The sequence below is a fragment of the Ambystoma mexicanum genome, chromosome 2q (assembly GCF_040938575.1).
Source record: "Ambystoma mexicanum isolate Mex_15411 chromosome 2q, UKY_AmexF1_1, whole genome shotgun sequence".
NCBI lineage: Eukaryota > Metazoa > Chordata > Amphibia > Caudata > Ambystomatidae > Ambystoma > Ambystoma mexicanum.
Window position 1 is genome coordinate 152,180,196 of NC_090924.1, and position 23,296 is coordinate 152,203,491.

The following is a 23,296-nucleotide window of genomic DNA, read 5'->3' on the forward strand; positions in this document are numbered from 1 at the left end:
CTAATAATTAAGCATCTAGTTTAGAGCTTTATAATTCATTCAATTATTTATTTTTGAGTTCACTCCTTTACTTACCCCACTCCGTTTGTCACTTTTTGATAGAGAACCCGGAACCAGAATTTACTCCATCATACGTCCTGGTGAAGGCCTGCACATAAAGCTGCACTTTACAGCTAACCCCAGGGCGAAACACCTTTGTGTCGATGATTATACCACATGTTCAGTGCACTATTTATGCATTGCTCTGTTTTTTTGTTTTTTTGTTATATGTTAATTGAATTTGGTTTTGTTCACAGTGTACCTGCATAACCAAACATGGTTTTGTATTTTAGCAGAATTTGTATGTCATCCATTTAAATCCAGCTTATTTCACTGGATTATACTCACCTGTATTGTGTTTGGAAATATTCTTGGGTACTCTATACCCAAATTGTGTTATTTATGATTTGTCATTCTTTATGCCAATTAAATGTATTAAGTCAAGGCATGCGCAGGCATTGACTTTTTCACTTTTTTCACTTTGTTATGAGACTACTGTATGGGTATGACCTCTCACCCTGAAACTTTGTTTTGTTGGTGCTAGAGATTGGACATATAGATAAAACCTTAAAATAAGCTAACTCATGGCTCACCCCGGAACTCAACTCCTCCAGCTACGCACAAAAAAAAGGTCAGCCCTTTCAGCCTGGCAAAGTAATCCAAGCAACACTACCAAACTGACCTTCAAAAATATACCAAACAATACAAAACCACCATCATCTCAGTCAAAGCCAACTCCTTCAACTCCAGGATAACCAACGCCAAATCTGGCTCCAGGGAAATCTTCGCCATCTTCAGAGAATTGGAAACACCCGCCCCCACACCTAACACCATTACCACAGACGAAGACCGGTGCAATAAAATCCAAGATGCCATGCTCAACAAACTGAACACCTTACAAGAAAAAATCATCAGCCACCAAAAGGCACTAAAACATCAACTTTCGGACGTACAACAAAACGCACCAGCGGAAATTCCACCATTCTCATTCCAAGAAATGAAAGAACAGGACGTCCTAGCTATACTCAACTCGATCAAGTGCTCCAACTGTAAAGGCGACTCTTGTCCTGCTCAGCTCATTAAAGACAGCGCTCCTGCACTGACACCCTTCTTCACCGCCTTCATCAACGCTTCCTTCAAATCCAACCTAGTGCCCTCCGGCCTCAAAGAAGCCTGGGTGCGCCCACTGCAAAACACCAGGGAATTACAGGGCCATCACTACGGTACCCTTCCTACTGAAAATCCTGGATAAAGCAGCGTACCTTAAAGTCCAGAAATACCTGGAAACCTATCACCTACTAGGTCTCAGACAGCCAAGCTTTCGCCCTAACCATGGAACAGAGTCTGCCCTTTTGGACCTCAAGAACCAAATAGATGACCCCAGGGATGCAGGCAAACCTGCCCTCCTGCTACTTCTTGTCCTATCCGCGGGCTTTGACCTGGTTGACCACGACACCCTTTGCCGCCATCTCTCAACTGCTGGCAACATCTCACCCAATGCCACGGCATGGATCTCCTCCTTCCTCAGCGGTAGAGCGATGAAGGTCTTCTCAGACCAGGCCTGCGCCCAACCCCACCTAATCAAATGTGGAGTTCCACAAGGGTCCTGCATTTCTCCCACCTTGTACAACCTATTCACAAGGTCACTATTCAACTACCTATATCCCATGGGCATCACTTACACCAATTACGCCGATGACACGCAGGTCCTCATTCCTCTCACGGGAGATTACGAAGCGGACCAGACAAACCTCAACGCCATCTACGCCACCATCCAGTATTGGATGGCTGAAAACTGGCTCTGCCTGAACAGTGAAAAGACCGAACTCCTAATCATCGGCTCTCCGGACACAATCAGAAAGATGGGTTCACAATATAATGCCTTTCTCATCGACAGCCCTTGCATCCCTATATCTCAATCAGTCAAAACAATGGGAGTATATCTGGATTCGAACCTCACCATGACTAGACAGGTGAATGCAAAATCCTCAGCAGCTGCCTACCACTCAAAACTTATCACAGCCGCCAGACCATTCCTAACGCAACAAAAAGTCCCTCACCATCGCCAGAGCAATCATTGGATCTCGCCTTGACTACTGCAATGCGCCCCTACTAGGACGCAGCAAAGAACATCAGGAAACTACAAACAGTGCAAAACAATGCCCTCAGAGCAGCCACAGGCATCTCCAGAAGAGATCATATCTCAGCCACGAGGAAATCAGTCCACTGGCTTCCCGTTAAGGAACGTATCCTCTTTAAGTCTCCGCCACTTACTCATAAATGTCTCCATGATACTGCACCAGGGTACCTCTCTCAGAGATTCGCGGCGCCCCGCTCGAACAAACCCACTAGATCCAGCTACACCAACCGTCTGGCCATCCCCAAAATCCTCAAAGCCTGGGCAGGCGGCTCAAGCTTCCCGGTGATAGCAGCCATCAACGGGAGCCTGCTCCCTCCCACAATAAGAAGCATTGAATACCACACTGCCTTCAGAAAAGCAATCAAAACAAGACTGTTTGTATAACCCCTACCCAGGATCTCATTGTTAGGCATTTGCTACCTGTAACCCATGCATTGCCATATACATTTTGTATCTAAGACACTTTCCTGAAATAGTGCCTTGATGCCTCTGGGCTGCTAGGCGCTTTACAAATACTAAAATAAATAAATTTATAAAAAATAATAGGCACACAGAAACAGTTATGGCTCCCCTAACGGCTCCTCACAGTGGCATTATGTGATGACCAGCCACAGAGACAGTAAGGCTCATGAAGCAAAGGAAGCATACAACTGATTGTTTCAGTGGAGAAGCTTGACTGACATCCTTTATCGAACCCCTGCAACAGCTTATGGAAGCAGAACTACACTTTGAATGAAAAGTGAGTAGTGGACATCACATAGATTGGTCTATAGGCTTTTAATGTTCTGAAAGATTCCCTGCCACTAGTTAAACCATATTAGTTCACAGATATATACCAAGATATTTGTTTGAGGGGTAGAACAGGCTGTGTAGTAACCCAGCAGTTCTTAAATACAAATTCCACACCCGCACATGTTCATTGTATTCCCAACTCCCTAGTTTGTTTGTCTTAAAAGGTCACAGGGTCTAGAGGTCAGATTAGCCCTCTATTACCCACACAAATGTAATACAAACAATAATTACTTTTTAATCATGAAAACACATAGGGTTCAAAGTAAATATTTCGTATATCAAACCCTGTATATAGCAGTTGCTGAAATCTTCTGGGCTCCTGGGGCGAAGTTTAAAATTTTAATTCTGTTTATTCTCAGAACATCTCCATCAAAATACAGTACCCGGGTAATGTTGGCCATGGAGACGACAGAGAGGGGCGCCTCAGTCCTCCACATGTGCCACCTGTCTAGAATCCGTTGGCTAGGTAAGCAGATGGAAGTATTATATTTGGAGGCAAACAGAAGTGATAGCACCAAATAAGACGGGCCATTGTCAAGATCTTTTTGTGGCTGGTCCTTAATGCATGACCAACAGATTTACCATTCTATAGAAGAATTGTGCTTCATCTGCTTCAAGCAGAGTAAACTGTAAAGGGGTAGGGGCTTAATTCCAAAGGCACGGTAGGCACTACAAGAGGTGGCAGCTGTATTGCTAAGTAACATATAAAACTCAAGGGTAATTTCAGGCAGTAGTCTCAGCTGAATACAGAGTCTGGCTGCTGGATCTGAATATTTTTTAACCCATGCAAATAATTGGTGCAGATAAAATGAAAAACCGCTTGTTCCAGATATGGATGTGAGGTCATCAGTGTTTATCATGGCCCTATTACAAGGTGACCAACCTGCACATCCTGCCCAACCAAGATGCAAGTATAGTGTTGTCCCGGTCACACCCTCAAGCCCTTCGGGCAAGATGGATAGATTCATTCATTTAAGGTTGGTTTCATGACCCCCTTTCATAAAGGAAGTAGTGACTGTATACATTACCCATATTATTATCTTGGTGCAAGACTAGTCCTCATTCCATGTAGTGATCTTGTTTTTTTTTTTTTTTTACAGAGGTCGCTTCAGTACTGTAAGGAAATGCTGGGAGAAAACGAGCGGGCGGATATTGGCTGCAAAAATGATCCCCTACACCCCTGAGAACAAGCAATCGAAGGTGACAGAGTATCATATCCTGAAGAAGCTCCACCACACCAACATTGTACAGCTTCACGCAGCCTACGTCAGCCCCCGGCACCTGGTGCTCATCCTGGAGCTCTGCGAGGGACTGGAGCTGCTGCACTGCTTGGCTCAAGGGTAAAACATGAAGATCATCTCAGTTGTATTGATTTATGTATTTATTTAGTATTTTACTGGAACTTATTTACCACTTTCACCGAAGGGCAGCACATAAAAGATGAATAGAACACAAATACATCAAAAATGGAAGATGAAACAGAGATAGCAAAACCTTCAAAAAGTAGCAAGAGTTACAGGTCAGAGATAGTGGGAGGAAGGTGAGATTTGAGGCATGCGCAGAAGATGGAAAGGGATGGGGAGCACCTGACAAACAGAGGGTTCCAGTGTTTGGGTGCAAAAAGAGAAACAGCAGAAGCAGGTTTGGGCGAACAGGGGTTTGGATACAGAGAGGATAACTTGTGATTAAAAGTGAGGTGGATGTTAGGGTTTATAGAAGGAGACCAAGGAGAAGAGGTAAGGTGGGCAGGGACCATGACACGAAAGTGAAAGGTGAGGCAAGCAATTGAGAGAAGAGAGGGAGAAATAGAAGTAGGAGGGGAAAGAGAGAAAAGAAGGCAGACAGCCACGTTGAAGACAAAACGAATAGGTGCAAGGTGAGAAGCAGGGAGACAAACCTAGAGAGCAGAGCAGTAGTCAAGACAGGAAGCAATAAGAGTAGAGATAAGGCCTTGAAGGAAAGAAAAGGACAAGCTTGGCATTGTAAACATGGAAGTAGCAAGTACGAGCCCTTTTAGAAATATGAAGAAAGAGTAACATCAAAAGTGACGCCAGCAAAACGTGCCGGCGTAAAGAATGGTAAAGACAAGGGAGAGGGCGAGGCGGAGGGAGCGATATAGCGGGAGGAAAAAAGACCTCAATTTTGGCAGACATAAGGCAAAGGAAGTGACAGTGCATTCAGGACTGGATGGCAAGTAGACACTTAAACTGTTAAGCAAAAAGAGTGTCCGAAAAAAAGAACAAGATCAGCATCGAAGTGATAGGAAAGATTGAAATAGGCAATGAGGAATTGTCTAAAGAGAGAAAAGTAGAAGGCCAAGCACAGAGATCTGAGGAACGCCGAAGTGAAGAGGGGGGGTGCATACAGTTTGCCAGCCCAGTAATCACAATAGGTATGGGTGTGTAGATGGGGTTTCAGCCTACAGCTCAATTCCTAAGTGTGGAAAGTGAAGGAAGAAAAATGGGGTGACCAGCAGTGTCAAAATCAGCAGACTGACCTAGCAGGACCCAAATAGATGGACGTTTACTGTGGATAGCCGCGAGCAAAAAATTTGTGACACGGAGAAGAGCAACTTTAGTATCAGTGATGAGGATGAAATCAAGCCTGATAAAGAGGAAGAAGAGAGTGTTGATCCAGAAAAGAGGAAACTTGAGCATAGACCACACACTCAAGGACTTTAGAGAGAGAAGGAAGAAGAGAAATAGGATGAAGTTAGCAGGAAGGGTTGGGTCAAGGGAAGGTTTCTTTTAAACAGGAAGGATAGTAGCATGTGTATAAACCGGGGGAAAGGGGGAGAGAGATAGAGATTGAAAAGGGTGGTTAAACAGGGGTGAAGAATAGAGTAAACTAAGGGAACAACAAAGGGGTATTGTGAGGAGAGGCAGTAGTATGAGCCCTAGCTAATTAAGTAGCAGTATCAGTGTCTGAGAGAAAAGGACGAGTGAGTGGGCTGGGAAGAGAAGGAAGATCAAGAGGTAGAGTCAGTGGGAATATGGAAAAAAGGAAGGACGTAAGGGATAGACTTTAGAGGTAAAATAGTTAGGAAAGTCAAAGGAAGAGAGAGAAGATAGAGAAGGATCAGGCATGAGAAGGAGTATAGATGCAATTCAGACGTTGAAACGGACGCATTGGTGTGAAGAAAAGGATAGAGCAAGGTCAGAAAAGTAGTATTTCTTTGGTGGCAGGCGGAAAAGAATCGCAAGAGGAATGGAGAGAAGAAAGAGTTAAAAGTCTCTCGTAGAAGTTGTGTTCAATATTTACAGCTGCTTTCGTACAAACTATCAAACAAAAGTGCTCTCCGCCGCTGTTTCGTAATCGGTATCAAGTAGAGTTTCCTGAAGAATGCACTGTTTGCACTACACATGTTAAGAATTGATAAACCTATTAAGAGTGTCTGCCCCAGAAGCTGCTGTCTGCATGCATTTGACTTATTTCTTTCTATTTCAAAGTTAGCTCCTGGGTGCACCTGTTTGTATGTATCGCTTTTTCTTTGAGACCCGGCCATTTCCTACACCCCCGTTATGCATTGCCTTCTCCTCAAACACATGGTTCTGTCTCCACATTTATTTATCACTTTTTTATTTGAAGGCTTCATGTAAAACAATGTCCAGGCATAGCCAACACATTTCGAAAGTGACATTAGCCTGTGCCGCATCTAGATAGGATTTTGAATGTTAGCATGCCCGCACTTAGGTGAAACTTGAATGTTAGCATGTGCCACACTTAGAATTGTGAACATTAGCCTGCCTAGCATCTAGATAAGATTGTGAATGTAGCATGCCCACACCTAGATAGAATTCTGAACATTAGCATGCGTTGCATCTAGATAGGATTGTGAAGGTCAGCAAGTGCTACACTTAGGCAAAACTGTGAATGTTAGCATGCTAAATGTCAGGTAACCCACTAACCAATATAAGCTCAAACTCTCTGCATACTTATCTCACTCAAAAACGTACACAACCATCTCTCACACAACAAGCCGCCGGCACTTCACAACACTGCAACAACACATAAACCGCACCAACAGCACATACGGACTGACAACGATCCAATACCTGCACCAAAGCTCAGCACCCAGTGTATATACCGACTTGAAGCTGCCAACAGAACACCACTCCTTTCACTATCCTACTCCCTCTTCACCTTACTAACCCATCCCACCTTATTGTTTACAGATCCACCAGAGCGCCTGGGGACCAACTCCGTTGGTGACGGTGCGCGGTACAAATACCTTTTAACATGTCCGATAGAATGAAACATGCAACTGGCATAAATCAGTTATTATCTTATGATGGAAATATTTTAACTTACACAAAATAACCACCATAATGGTTTCAAAGCACCAGAGCTTTCTGGGCATTGGACTATTCAGCCACCATCTGGGTAATAATAGTGACACTGATTATTACAGCACTTAGAAGCTGCAGCAAACTGGTTTGGAGTGCTATATACAACAACAAAGTATTATTACTTTAGTCTGAGGAGGAAAGGAAAATGGAAGGGGTGAAACAGAGAGGGCAAGAGGGTGCAAATAAAAGAAATTGAAGTAGGACAGGTGTTAAATGAAGAAGGGTAGTGTTCGTTATACTTTGGGTGCCTTGTGATCGAGCCAAAGTAGACCATAGATCAGTATTGCAGGAAATAGGAGTCAAGTTTGGAGGTGACGGAGTTAGAAGGAAATATTTAGATGAGGGCTGTTTCGGAAAGATAAACAGGTATTACTAAAAGTTGTGTGTGGTTGTATCTTGGGCTCGTGGTAGGTTAAAGTTGACACCTGAAGTGTATATTACCTCCCAGAGCATGTCTTAGGATTCAATGGCTTACAGGCAATTTTCACTGGTATGGCCAACATTCCTGATGGATCTCAGGAATCCAGTGGCTGCTCTGATGCTTCTCACCATAGCTCCCTTTCCCAGCACTACCTCGCAGTTGTTTGTTCCCCTCAGGTTGCCTCTTACCTCCTCCCCACATGCCACCATCATAGACTCTGGGCTCCTCCTCTTAGCATGGACCCATACCCATGTACATACCCATACCCATACCCATGTACAAGTACTAATAGAGTTATAGCTCCTCTCTGCTGGCAATCCAGAGAGTTATGTACACTGAGCCCCCGCTGTGCTTGAGTCTATCAGTAGGGCTCACATAACTGATCAAATTGCCTATGGGGATGGCAATAACGCTTAATTATTTTATACTTACAATTTTTTTACCTTAAAGCGATAAAGGCTTTTTAATAAGACCTAAAATAGTGCTTGATTTTTACTATACATGTATTGCAAGGTTAATCCAATCACATTCTCCAGATTGTCAATGCAATTGCCACTGCGATCTGAGTATAGCCTGAGGGTGGCTGTTGCAGGTCATCTTGCCCCATTAATCTCCTCATTAGGTTGATAAAAACGCTCTGATTACTTACTGGTAGCCTTCATTATTAGTCATACTTTTTCTTTCCGTAGTGCAAATTTATTAGGTGAGTCGTGTCTGGGAACGAGGCAGCCACACTTGCCCTTTTAATTTAACAAATATGTTATCCCGCCCCACACCTTCTCCGAGGGAATAAAAATCCTGACCAGTCACCCATAATCCGTTTTGAAGTAACCAAGTAGTGCGAAAAGTTTTTAAGATACCCGTAACACAGCATGGTAGGACTAAGGAAATTGATGATGGTGATGAAAAAAAGTAGAAGTCGTAGAGCAACCATGATCCAGATGAAAACACTGGTTGTAACAAACAAACCATCCAGGGAACAAACTGGCAGAACAAAACACCAATTAACTGTCACTGAAAAACTACACCCACACACCCACGTAATAGATGCTCCGCCTGGCGAGCCCACAGTGGCTCAGTGTCTCTAGTGGGAGACACCAATGCAGTTGCTAGCAAATTCATCCTAACAATTGAAGGTACACAATGGCGGTCATTCTCTTGAGCGTGCAAAAGCTACTCAAAATACTGCTTATTAATCTGCACAAGTCAACAGTCGTTGTTATGCGATTAAGCCCAACACTGTCTTTGCATTGCTCAAGAAAAAAAGACAGTCATTAGGTTTGTGAAATCTGCACATAACGACAGTGTCACTGAATTTATGTTTACTGCAACACAGAAAATCGAAATGAACCCCAGAATTGCGTGGATCACCACATTGTGCCATCCATTGCTATCCATACCCAAGGACAAAGACATCAGCTCAGCGAACCCTTCAAAGTCAAAAAGGAAACATGCCCCTACTCGCACCAACCCCTGCAAAATACCCCATTGCATAGTCCAAGCAATGATATATTTGTTTTATACCTTCTCCAACACTAAACCCACCAACCTATCCCTGACTGCTGTGCCCCTCCCAGACTGTTGCTGTTTCCTTCCTATTGATTTCTGTACCTGCCCTGCTTCCTTTGCTCCATACTCTCACTGCAGCTGCCCCCAGCTTATATCCCGCCGTGCTGAATGCAATGGCTGTCCATGACTGCTGCCTGCCTACCTCTCTGACTGATGTGACCCCTGCCCTTTTCTCCTGGCCCCTACTTTGCTACTGGCTCCACCATCTGGCCTCAGCTGCATGCGCCCTACCTGGCTTTCCCCCAAGTCAACCCCACCTCCTCCTTAGTTGCACCCTCAGCCAATTCCTTGCTCCTGCAGCTAGATCCTGTTGCCCTCTCACAGCCTGACCAGCGTTCCTTTTATATTTGAAATTGTGTGTAACAACAGACAGTCCTGTTGTTTTCTTAAATGTTGATATATATATATATATATTAAATGGCCACAGTAGTGGCCATGTAGTTATGGTTAAGTTGCTGTTTCCATAGGAAAAACACTTTTTGGCCGGCTTATAACTTCGCTCCCCCTGGACGGATCCTCACCAAACTTTGCAAAAAAAGTATTTGGGTCACTCTGAATTTTTTTGCAAAGTTTGGTGAGGATTCGTCCAGGGGGGGCAAAGTTATAGGGGGGGTCCCAAAACTTTTTTTTTCCCCATAGACTGAATGGGAAAAAAAATGTGCTCGCGTCTACAGCCCAAACCGCTGGACGGATTTTCACCAAATTTGGACCAGGAGCAGCGGCTTGGTCCCGAAAGCGTGCTTTTGCAAATTTGGTGAAAATCCATCCAGTAGTTTCTTTTAAAATGACCAAAAAGTAGGTAAAAAAAAATTAGGGATATCTGTGTCCGGTCCGCGGACACACTTCCCTGTTCGCTCCGCGGACAGTGTCCCGATTGGCCAATCGGCTTGCGTGATGTTCGCGGACATGCAACGTGTTCGCTGATTGGACGGCGTGGAGCGTGAAGCGCGTCAGATTTTTGGTAGCGCCCGCCATCTTGGATTCGCGGTCGTCCGCGGACAGCGCAGTGAAACTTTGTTCAAAATTTGTATTTAGTAGAGTGTGTTGGTGTGTAGGAGTGTTTGGGGAGGGTAGGAGTGTATGAGATAGGATGAAAGTTGTGTTTTTTATGTTTTAGACGTTCTTTTTGTGTTCGATTTGTCTGCGGACATCACGGGTGTTCTGAAATGTTCTAAATAAAAACTTAATGGGGGGTGTTCTGAGGACTCAATATGTGTCTGTTTTGTTCGCAAGCAAACTGGAACTGTTCTAAGAACACTTGCAGTGTCCTGAAATGTTCGCAAATAAACAAAATGGGGGTGTCCTGAGGATGCTGTCCGTATTGTTCGTTGTCAAGTTGAATATGTTCTAAGAACACTTGCAGTGTCCTGAAATGTTCGCAAATACACAAAATGGGGGTGTTCTGAAGACGTTGTCGAACACTCGCTGTTTCCTGAAATGTTCACAAATATGAATGGGGGTTGTGGCTGACAAGTTGAATGTGTTCTAAGAACACTCGAGGTGTCCTGAAATGTTCGCAAATAAGCAAAATGGGGGTGTCCTGAGGACGCTGTCCGTATTGTTCTCTGTCAAGTTGAATGTGTTCTAAGAACACTCGCGGTGTCCTGAAATGTTCGCAAATAAACAAGATGGTGGTGTTCTGAAGACGCTTCTAAGAACACTCGCGGTGTCTGGGGAATGTTCGTAGGGGGTGTCCTGAAGACGATGTCCGTATTGTTCTCTGTCAAGTTGAATGTGTTCTAAGAACACTCGCAGTGTCCTGAAATGTTTGCAAATAAACAAAACGGGGGTGTCCTGAGGACTCTGTCCGTATTGTTCTCTGTCAAGTTGAATGTGATCTAAGAACTCTCGCGTTGTTCTGAAATGTTCGTAGGGGGTGTCCTGAAGATGCTGTTCATATTGTTCTCTGTCAAGTTGAATGTGTTCTTAGAACACTCGCAGTGTCCTGAAATGTTCGCAAATAAACAAAATGGGGGTGTCCTGAGGACACTGTCCGTATTGTTTGTTGTCAAGTTGAAAGTGTTCTAAGAACTATCGCGTTGTTCTGAAATGTTCGTAGGGGGTGTCCTGAAAACGCTGTCCGTATTGTTCGCTGGCAAGTTGAAAGTGTTCTAAGAACACTCATAATGTCCGCAGACATTAAAAGTTTCCATAGACCATAGTTGAAATGTTTGACTCTATGGATGTGATATGCTGCGGTGGTTGTTGCCAGGGCCTAGAGTCTTGGGTGCATGGCCATTTGGCCATGCACCCAAGACTCTAGGCCCTGGCAACAACCACCGCAGCATATCACATTCATATTTGCTTATAACTTTGGGTGAAAAGCAAATGTATAAGGAACAAAAGTATTAGATACTATGGATGTGATATGCTGCTATGGTTCTCCTTATTATTGTATACTTACTGTTTGGTCTAATAACCGGAGTACATGTATTTCTTGTTAATTTCTGTGATAAAAGAAAATAGCATGTTAGTATTAGTATTTTGTAATGACTTATTACATTGTATAATCAATATACTTTTTTTTTGGACCCTCATTTTTAGTAGATTACAAATCAGAGTACTGTGCAATTTGCTCAGTTTCTGTATTTGTTGCTAAAATCATTGGGTCTGTGGGAGAAAAAAAAATCCAACTGTATGCTACAGTTTATTTGTTTGTTTGTTTTCAGTGTTCACTTGTTGTTTCTGGTTAATAATTTATATTTTGGCTTGTTGTATTTTTTTGGAGCAGTAACATATTATTTATTTGTTTTGATATTATAAAATTTTGGAGCAGTTAGATACCAATTGGCTTATTCTAACTGTCTATTTTCTTGATATATTTTAGTGGTATTGCTTTATCTATTTGGATATTGTTAAATTTTGGGACAGTTAGATACCAATTGGCGTATTCTAACTGTGTATTTTTTGGTCTAATTTAGTGGTATTCATTTATCTGATTAGTTGTTGTAGAATCTTTGAGCAGTTAGAGAGCTTTTGGAGTATTCTAACAGTTTATATTTTTTTAACACAAGTTTACTTAGGGTTTAAATACAGTTTAGTTATCAAATTTTGGTTTTAAGAATTTCAAATAAGCCTTTGTAAGATTTACTGGTAATCTCTGCTTTACAGTAATGGTACTATCATTACATTCAAACCATCCACATTTCTTTTTTATATATGCAGTGTAGTGCCCTGAATTGGTTGTGGCTCCTGCGTGGTAGATTATACCTATTGTTGTGAAGGTTTTCTTACCAAGTGATATTTGACCATGTGTGAATCCAGTCAGCTTGCAGTTGTTTTTGGTACCATCTGCATTGTAACGTAGAAGCATCAGAATTATGTATTTACTATGTGTTTGTATTACTAACGTGGAGCGATTATCTGAATTGCAGGTAGAGCATAATCTACAATGGTTTGTATTTTGTACAAGTCGCTGAAATGGAATGGATTCACAATTTGGTATTGATAAAAAGCATTCATTGGGGATTTCTTCTTGTGTCACATTGTTGCAGAGAGTGCATGTATGTTTCCACATGTATAAAATCTGAAAGATTTCATTTATAGGTATGTTTTTGTTTTTCAGTACTTGTAGTAAGTACATTAGAAATTCTTGTGGATCTTCCTGTGAATTTATAGTGAATTTCACCATTCCTGCACAGTTGTCCAATTGTTGTCTTATTCCATAAACACTATGGGGCCGATTCATGGAACAAACGTGCGCCGAAAATCTTCGCACAAGCAGGCGCAAGCAGGCGCAAGCGGAAAAAAACAGGCGCACGCGTGCGATTCATGAAAGACCCTGCGCGTGTACACCTCGGGATGTGCGCCAAACCCGTGCATGGCGCACAAGTCACTGCAACATCCCGAAAGGCGTGCGCGACGCGCACAGTGAAAGCGCACAACCTCGGCGCATACACCAGAAAGTGGGCGGGACACGGGGCGTAACGCGCGGAATGGGGAACAACGCGCAAAAATAAGGGCGTAACTGGGGATGTACTGCAGGGAAGCAGACGGAACGCCCACACGCACTCGAACCACACGTATTCATGGAATCGAATAGGGCAAAGCCACGCACAGCCAAAGACACGCACAAGCTGAAACACGTCCGCCACACGAAGGCAGGCGGTAGAGTCCCAGCGCATCACAAAAGTGGCAACATACAGCAATTGGGCCTGTGCGAGCGGGGTACGTGTATTTCGGGGGTGCGCGGGAAGTTACACACGCGATTGAGCGGGGCACGTGTATTTCGGGGGCGCGCGGGAAGTTACACACGCGATTGAGCGGGGTACGTGTATTTCGGGGGCGCGCGGGAAGTTACACACGCGATTGAGAGGGGTACATGTATTTCGGGGGTGCGCGGGAAGTTACACACGCGATTGAGCGGGGTACGTGTATTTCGGGGGCGCGCGGGAAGTTACACACGCGATTGAGCGGGGTACGTGTATTTCGGGGGCACGCGGGAAGTTACACACGCGATTGAGCGGGGTACGTGTATTTCGGGGGTGCGCGGGAAGTCACACACGCAATTGAGCGGGGTACGTGTATAACAGGGGTGCGCGGGAAGTCACACACGCTATTGAGCGGGGTACATGTATTTCGGGGGCGCGCGGGAAGTTACACACGCGATTGAGCGGGGTATGTGTATTCCAGGGGTGCGCGGGAAGTTCCACACGCGATCTCATCAGGGTACCTGTATTACAGGGGTGCGCCGGGAGCAGCACACGTGAATTGCACATGTGGGTCCTCCCAGGTGTTCCCTCTACACCCTCCACGGCCCCTGCAGGTGGCTCACACCACAGGGGCCTACCCAGCACATGTCCTGCAGGCACCCCATCCACCATGGCCATGCCCACCAGCCAACTCACATGTCAACTTACACTACTGCCCACAAACGCATGTCCCCCTGCACCCCCAGGCACCAGGGGCACCCACCACCAGGCCCCCACCCATGTCCAACTCATGTTCCCCACCTCCCCCACCCCCCAGCAGTGCAGGGGCACCCACCACCAGGCCCCCACCCATGTCTCCCAGCACCCCCACCCCCCAGACACCAGGGGCACCCACCACCAGGCCCCCACCCATGTCTCCCAGCACCCCCACCCCCCAGCCACCAGGGACAGCCTCCACCAGGCCCCCACCCATGTCTCCCACCACCCCTACCCCACAGCAGTGCAGGGGCAGCCTCCACCAGGCCCCCACCCATGTCTCCCACCACCCCCACCCCCCAGCCACCAGGGGCAGCCTCCACCAGGCCCCCACCCATGTCCAACTCATGTTCCCCACCACCCCCACCCCCCAGCACTGTGGGGCACCTGCCACCAGGCCCCCACCCATGTCCAACTCATGTTCCCCACCACCCCCACCCCCCAGTACTGTGGGGCACCTGCCAGCAGGCCCCCACCCATGTCCAACTCATGTTCCCCCCCACCCCCAGCACTGTGGGGCACCTGCCAGCAGGCCCCCACCCATGTGCAACTCATGTTCCCCTCCACCCCAACCCCCCAGCACTGTGGGGCACCTGCCAGCAGGCCCCCACCCATGTCTCCCAGCACCCCCACCACCCAGCCACCAGGGGCAGCATCCACCAGGCCCCCACCCATGTCTCCCACCACCCCCGACCCCCCAGTCACCAGGGGCAGCCTCCACCAGGCCCCCACCCATGTCTCCCACCACCCCCACCCCCCAGCAGTGCAGGGGCACCCACCACCAGGCCCCCACACATGTCTCCCACCACCCTCACCCCCCAGCAGTGCAGGGGCAGCCTCCACCAGGCCCCCACCCATGTCTCCCACCACCCCCACCCCCCAGCACTGTGGGGCACCTGCCAGCAGGCCCCCACCCATGCCCAACTCATGTTCCCCACCACCCCCACCCCCCAGCACTGTGGGGCACCTGCCAGCAGGCCCCCACCCATGTCCAACGCATGTTCCCTACCACCCCCACCCCCCAGCAGTGCAGGGGCAGCCACCACCAGGCCCCCACCTATGTCTCCCAGCACCCCCAGCCACCAGGGGCAGCCTCCACCAGGCCCCCACCCATGTCTCCCACCAACCCACCCCCCAGCAGTGCAGGGGCACCCACCACCAGGCCCCCACCCATGTCTCCCAGCACCCCCACCCCCCAGCCACCAGGGGCAGCCTCCACCAGGCCCCCACCCATGTCTCCCACCACCCCACCCCCCCAGTCACCAGGGGCAGCCTCCACCAGGCCCCCACCCATGTCTCCCACCACCCCCACCCCCCCAGTCACCAGGGGCAGCCTCCACCAGGCCCCCACCCATGTCTCCCCCCACCCCCACCCCCCAGCAGTGCAGGGGCACCCACCACCAGGCCCCCACCCATGTCTCCCAGCACCCCCACCCCCCAGCCACCAGGGGCAGCCTCCACCAGGCCCCCACCCATGTCTCCCAGCACCCCCACCCCCCAGCCACCAGGGGCAGCCTCCACCAGGCCCCCACCCATGTCTCCCAGCACCTCCACCCCCCCAGTCACCAGGGGCAGCCTCCACCAGGCCCCCACCCATGTCTCCCACTACCCCCACCCCCCAGCAGTGCAGGGGCACCCGCCACCAGGCCCCCACCCATGTCTCCCAGCACCCCCACCCCCCAGCCACCAGGGGCAGCCTCCACCAGGCCCCCATCCATGTCTCCCACCACCCCCACCCCCCAGTCACCAGGGACAGCCTCCACCAGGCCCCCACCCATGTCTCCCACCACCCCCACCTCCCCAGTCACCAGGGGCAGCCTCCACCAGGCCCCCACCCATGTCTCCCACCACCCCCACCCCCCAGCAGTGCAGGGGCAGCCTCCACCAGGCCCCCACCCATGTCTCACACCACCCCCACCCCCCAGCCACCAGGGGCACCCACCACCAGGCCCCCACCCATGTCTCCCAGCACCCCCACCCCCCAGCCACCAGGGGCAGCCTCCACCAGGCCCCCACCCATGTCTCCCAGCACCCCCACCCCCCCATTCAGCAGGGGCAGCCTCCACCAGGCCCCCACCCATGTCTCCCAGCACCCCCAGTCACCAGGGGCAGCCTCCACCAGGCCCCCACCCATGTCTCCCACCACCCCCACCCCCCAGCAGTGCAGGGGCAGCCTCCACCAGGCCCCCATCCATGTCTCCCACCACCCCCACCCCCCCAGTCACCAGGGGCAGCCTCCACCAGGCCCCCACCCATGTCTCCCACCACCCCCACCCCCCAGTCACCAGGGGCAGCCTCCACCAGGCCCCCACCCATGTCTCCCACCACCCCCACCCCCCAGCAGTGCAGGGGCACCCACCACCAGGCCCCCACCCATGTCTCCCACCACCCCCACCCCCCAGCAGTGCAGGGGCAGCCTCCACCAGGCCCCCACCCATGTCTCCCAGCACCCCCACCCCCAGCACTGTGGGGCACCTGCCAGCAGGCCCCCACCCATGTCCAACTCATGTTCCCCACCACCCCCACCCCCCAGCACTGTGGGGCACCTGCCAGCAGGCCCCACCCATGTCCAACGCATGTTTCCCACCACCCCCACCCCCCAGCACTGTGGGGCACCTGCCAGCAGGCCCCCACCCATGTGCAACTCATGTTCCCCAGCCAACATGTCATCACAATCTAGATCCCTGGTCCCTATTGTCAGCCTCCAAATGCAAAACACCCACCCGAGTATTGCATCCACCCACTCATAATTTGCAATTACATCACAGAACACCAATTGCAAGTTCCGAAACAAACACATTTCCCTCACATACACCCAATGGGTGTCAGTGAATCTCAAAACACATATCATGAAATGCATGAAACCAATGAGATACCACACATTGAAGTTCACCAAAAAAATATGTATTAAAGGAAACATAAATAGAATAAAAAATGAACAGAAACGTGAATGTACAAAAATGAAAAGAAGCATGTCCGTTAAAAAAAGCAAAACCAAAAATAAAATTCCAAAGTAATGTTGTCCAAAGTCAATGTCCACAAAACAAAATCCAATGGGAAATAAAAAAGAAAGCCATTGCTCCATGGTTAAAAAGTGAAAAAAAAATACAATCCAACTGTGAACTATGTACATGGGAAGAAGCCAGGGTCCATTATCCCAATAAAATAAAGGAAATCTATCTAACTACACTAACTAATAAAATAAACTATATACAAAAATGTGGCCAATGTCCGAAAGGTCCAAATAAAATAAAAACAAAAATGAAACCTAACACTACCTACATAACTATGTACAAGGGCAGCGGGCTAGTTTCACGGCTCACTTGTGGATGTTCCGGGCCAGGGCATCATCGAACTCCTCCTCAATGTCCCGGAGGCGGTCCTCCTCCATGGCCCCAAGGGTCTGCAGGGCCGTCGACGTCTCCACCTCCAAACCCCTGCGGATTGCCTCGAGGCACTCGGCCCGCCTCAGGGCCCTCCGCATGGAGTTCTCCGCCCTGACCAATGTGAGCCGTGCCTCTTCCGCCCGCTGCCGCTCCGCATCTATGGCGTGGCCCAACCGCTGCCACATGGAAGACACTCTCTGTCCTGGGTCCTCCTGCCCTCCGGCCGATGCCTGCCCCTCCGATGTTGAAGGCCCCAAGCCTTCATGGCTCCCACCACGTTGCTGCTGCTGCTGTGCCTCTGCCCGTGCACTGCCTCCTGCTGCCTGCACATCCTCCGCCGGCTGGGGTGCAGTCGTAGATGTGGCCACCCCTGCTGGACGTCCGACTCCCGACTGTGGCAGGGATGCCTCCTCCACCAGCCTGGCCGCACCGTCAGAGGCAGCTCCACAGGGCACCCAGGTGACTGATGGGTGGGAAGATGGCACAGAGGACGACTGGCGCGTAGGGGGTCCAGTTGAGGAGGGGGTCGGAGCAAGCCCCATCAGACGGAGGAATCCGGCCTGGGTGACCTGTCCCAGCAGGCTGACGTGGTCAACGAGCCATTCGAGATGACGTGCAGTCTCTTCATGAAAAGACTGCAGGTCACCTCGCATGGCCCGTTGACGCAACACCACACCAGCCAGGACAGGCTCAACCCGGACCTGGATAGCCACGTCCGCAGGCAGAGGAAGGCCAGTTGACGTGAGCTCATCCCCTGCCTGAAAACGGATCTGGACGTAGGCATCCCTGCTGGTGCAAGATGATGCAGGGACAGGATCAGGGACAGGATTGCACACAGGCACCTCCGCGGCGGCCTGTGCTGCCTCCTGTCTCTGGTCCTGCACTGCACCACTAGCACCAGTGGGATCCCCACCTCCAGACCCCGTCTCTGGTGCTTGCACGGCCTCCTCCTCCACCAAACCCCCCACCAACCTGGATGACTCCGTGCCATCTTCCCCTGTTGGGCCCTGTGGGGTCCCAGCTGCCCCTTCTGCTGCCGAGGAGTCCAACTCCAACCTCCGCCTCTTGGACCTCCCCCCGGCAGCTGCGGCCTGGGACGCGGCACCGGACTCCTCACTCCCCGACGAGATCACAACATGGGAGGGGAGCCGGGCCTTGCGTCTCCGGCTGGCGGTGGGATCCCCGCCGCTGTGCTCCACAGCACCTTCTCCGCCCTCTTCATCGGTTGACGCTGCAGACAGGGAGAAACAAAACACAGGCATCAGGGCACTGTACAATGGACACATACACACATGACAGTTGTACATGAGTGGCACTGGCAAACCTCAGACATGTCATCACAATCCCCAACACACATGTCATTACAACTCGCACACATGAGCCATACCACAGCCATATCGCAACTGCCACCACCATCCATACACATACAACAGCATGAGCAGCCAAAGGTGAGCCAGACATCACATACAACACAGGAAGTGCACCACACATGTACACACACCACCACACTTGCATGCATGTGTACACCTCTGCCAAGTGTCGCAGTGTTCAGACGGGCATCCATGTCACATCTGCCAATCAGGCTTCCACATACCGCTGTCACATGCATCCATGTTGCATCACTGTTGCACTCTTGTCAAATACACACACATGCACATGTACACAGTGCTGATACATGCAGCCAAAAACAACATACATGCGTGACATCACGGACATGTCTACTTACATACACATTCATCCAAACATGTGTGCCCACACAACTGCAGTTGGCATGCAAGCCTACACACACAAGCACCATCCATGTCTCACACATTACAGCCCTCGCATGTGTCAGCCCCACGGCCCTGTACACCCCCACCCATACTCGACCCCGTACAAACAGATGTGCAACCTGCACACTACTGAATAATCACCACACGCACTGCTCACAATCAGGATGCATGTACACTCACTGCTCGACTCCAGACGGGTCTGCTTCTCAAGGACCTGGACGTGGAGCGCTGGGGATATGCGTTCCAGGACCCTCATCTGTTCTTCTGACAAGTGGCCCCGGCGCCCCTTGGCATCCGCTGCCTTCAAGAGGCGCCGGGCCTTGTTCAGGGTCCTGGACCTGAAGTCCTCCCAGCGCTTCTTGACATGTTGTAAGTCGCGGACTGCCACCCCCTCCGTGTTGATGGCAGTCACGATGTCAGTCCAGATCCGAGTCCGTCCTTCCTTGACGGCACGGCAACTTCCGAAGAGGGCATCATACTGCCCCAGGACTTGCTCCCAGGACACCAACTTCGGTGGCACTGAAGCTGGTGCCCCTCTTCCTCTCTGGCCGGGGGTTGTCAGTGGTCCCAGATGGTGTTTGCCCCGACATGACAACCCCAGAGGCAGGAGTGGGTGGGCAACTGGGTCCTGGGGCTGGGCTGTGGAGCGATGGAATCCCAGTCGGGAGTCTTCGGTTCCAGCAGGGGTGGTCACAGCAACAGCACCCCTGGCTGATGTGCAGGCAGCAAATGGCAGGGCACGTGGGCAGCAGGCAGTCAGGCAGCAGCAGATGGCAGGTGGGAGCGTGCTCGGGGCTCTGGTGGGCAGTAGTTCGGCATTCTGGGCAGGAGCGTGGTCTTCCGTGTGCTTACGCGTGGCCAGCTTGATACGGACTGATTTGGCACGTGAACTATCTGCACGTCAGCGTGTAATTCGAGGAAAGGCCCTTAGCGCGTAAGCGCGTCTGCACGCATATGCATTTTCATTGGACAGAAGGCCCCTCAAGCGCAAGCGCCCCTGTGACGTGACGCGTACAGACGTGCATGGGCATTACAGCGCGCGTGAAAAACTGCACGTCCGCGTGTAATACGAGGAAAGGGCCCATGCGCGTAAGCGCGCGTGGAAACTGCACGTCCGCATGTAATACGAGGAAAGGGCCCATGCGCGTAAGCGCGCGTGCAAAACTGCATGTCCGCATGTAATACGAGGAAAGGGCCCATGCGCGTAAGTGACGTGACGCGCACGTGCGTTTCCCTCAGAACGGGTTAAAAGTGAGCGGGCCCAGCAGTTCGCTGTACGTGCCTTTCGTGGAGACCGACGTGTGTTGCTGCTTCCTGTTGTTTCGCGCGCCATCACAACTTCACAGCTATCAAGGACGTATCTCTTCTTTTGGCGGGGGTATTGGCTACGCGTGTTTTTCTGCATCGCGCTAGTCAGACGGTGAGACGCACACGCTCTTTTTCCCACTGCGGGTGCCCCTGTGTATCGCACCCATTTTCGATGTCATAGTAGCCTGCGTGTCCCACGCGTACGCGTTATTCGTGTTACTGGGTACCACCGCCTACTGCGGGAGGTTGAATCCACGCACGTAGGCTGCAGGGTTGCGTGCACGGTTTTACTGCAATTTTGGGGTGCCTGAGCGTTGCGTGACCCGTCACCACATCACCGGGGTCACATACAGCCTTGCAGGTGCAGGGGGGCTGTTAACATCTTGCTTCCCACCCCCTTCACCCCAATTGCCCAGGTCAATTGTGGTGTACACCTCCCATTGGCACCACTCCATCTGTGCCAGCACTACTACATCTGTGCCATGGTTGGGAGGCCACCAAAGGTGAGGGGCGCCTCAGCTGGGCGTACTCCTCGTGGTGGGCGTGGTCGGGGACGTGGCCGTGGTGACCAGGGAGTAGGGGGACTCCAGGGTGTCCAGGGCAGCCACAGAGGGGGAAGAGGCAGGGGTGCGCCACTTGAGCACAATGTTGTGCCATGTGTCGGTGCAGCCATGCCACCACCCCCTGTGGTTCCGGGGGATGCAGCTCCTGCATCTGGCACTGGCACCCATATGACCCGGCAGTCCGTTCCATCGACTGCCATGGGCCCAAGGGTAGTGGTAGCTGCAGGTGCAGCTGTGGACACCGCCACCCAGGCTCAGGGTCTGCCAGCGCAGGCTGCGTTGGCACTTGAAGAGCCCTTGGTAGATCTCCAACAGGCCAGGGGGGAACCATAGGGGCAGGCCGGGCTACTCAGACCAAGACACGTGTCCCTGGGGCAGTCATGTCATCTGCTGCCCCGAACAGCCGGGTGTTGGCAAGTGCAGGGGAAGATGCACCCAACAGCACCCCGGTTGTGAGTCTGCCAACCAGGACCGTTGCAGTCAATGACCCTGCCACAGCTGATGTTGCTGCGCAGGGTCCATTAGTGGGCACCCAGCTGCCACTGACACAAGTCAGGCCTTTGGTCATCCCTCCACCTGCCACTCCCTTGGCTCAATCCACCGAACCCACTGGCCATACTGGTCAGGGCGGCATTAGCCAGCCAGGGTCTGCGCCACAGTCCAAGAGGAGGAAGGTTGCACCTGCAGCACAGGCTAGGACCCCACACACAGCCACGACCTCCTGCACGTCGAGGAAGAAGCCTTTCTGTAAGCAGGAATTGGACTTCCTCGTGGACTACGTGCGGGGCCACAGCCGTGACATGCTAGTGGGTGCCAATAGTCAGACTACGGCTGCCCAACGTGACACCCACTGGAAGCATGTTGCGGAACATGTCAGTTCATTCGGCCATGAGCTGCGCACGGCGCAGGAGTGCAAAAAGCGTTGGAATGACATCAAGCGCAGCACTAAGGCCAAGCGTGCCTCAAATTACAACTTGACTCTGGTGACTGGCGGTGGGCCTGCACCAGAGGAGGAAGAACTCACTCCGCATGAGGCTCTCGTTGCGGAGTTCATACCACCTGAATTGGTCGAAGGAGTGGGAGAGAAGCTGGACTTTGATGCCCAGTCCAGTGAGTGTTGATGCGTGTTTGTTGAGGACGTGTGTGTTTCACTTGTGGGATGTGTTGTGCATGATTGCTGCTACATGTGACGTGTACATGGTTCTGATGTGTAAGTAATGCAATGCTACCGTCATGCATGTCTCCTCTGCCTGCATGCGGGACTCCATGTAGGCATGCTCCCTTGCCCCTCCTCCGCCACTCTGCACCCCAGTTCCACCTTTGCACTGGTCTGCTTCAATCTTGCCAATGTGTACTTTCTTGTTCATGTGTCCTGTGTAGATGCTAACTTCCAGCGTAGAATCTGCCAGACATATGCCGTGTGGTACAGCCTTAGTACTCGATGCAGGGTATCTCACTTGTACTGTGCATGGGTCAGATGTCCCGCAGGGACATGAGTGCCCATTCATGCTCCATGTGCATTGCACGCATGCCCCTATGTGTCCTTGACTGGATGATCACTGTAATATAAGTCCTTGGTTACATACATTGCCTGCCATCTCATCAGCCTTCCCATGTCAACTGTGGCTCAGTCCTGCGTTGCACACATGTTTAGGCTCTGACAATCTGTGTGGCTCACAGGCCTCAGCCTGTTCAATGGCCAATGACTCTGTCCAACTCTTGTTGTGTCTTCTTCACACGTGGGCGGCCTCCGGAGTTTCCATCATGTGTCCTGCCCACTGTCCCAGCATCATTTGCAGTGTTGTCATTTGAATCACATTAAGCTGTTGATGCCAGTCAACACTGCCTGTCAATACACAGGTGTATGGTCAGCCTTTTGATACCATGCTAGGCATCCCTGCTTTGGAACTGGGGTGGAGGGGTGCTTGGCTTCTAGACATGGTACACATTGAATGCACAATGCACGTGATGTCTGAATTTGACATTGCACTGCCTTCACATTTCCTGGCACACACCATGTAGTGCTTGTACATGTAGGTAGTGAGTGGCG

The 23,296-nt window shown here is 50.6% G+C and overlaps 1 protein-coding gene across 11 annotated transcripts in view; it reads left to right on the forward strand.

The window, feature by feature from the left end:
* OBSCN (obscurin, cytoskeletal calmodulin and titin-interacting RhoGEF) overlaps window positions 1–23,296 on the forward strand; it is a 3,169,051-nt gene that overhangs the window by 2,932,575 nt on the left and 213,180 nt on the right. For all 11 annotated transcript variants that reach the window (XM_069647058.1, XM_069647065.1, XM_069647061.1 and 8 more), the window contains one exon: window positions 4,072–4,311. In XM_069647058.1, the coding sequence (XP_069503159.1) occupies window positions 4,072–4,311 (240 nt within the window). The remainder of the gene's footprint in view (window positions 1–4,071; window positions 4,312–23,296) is intronic.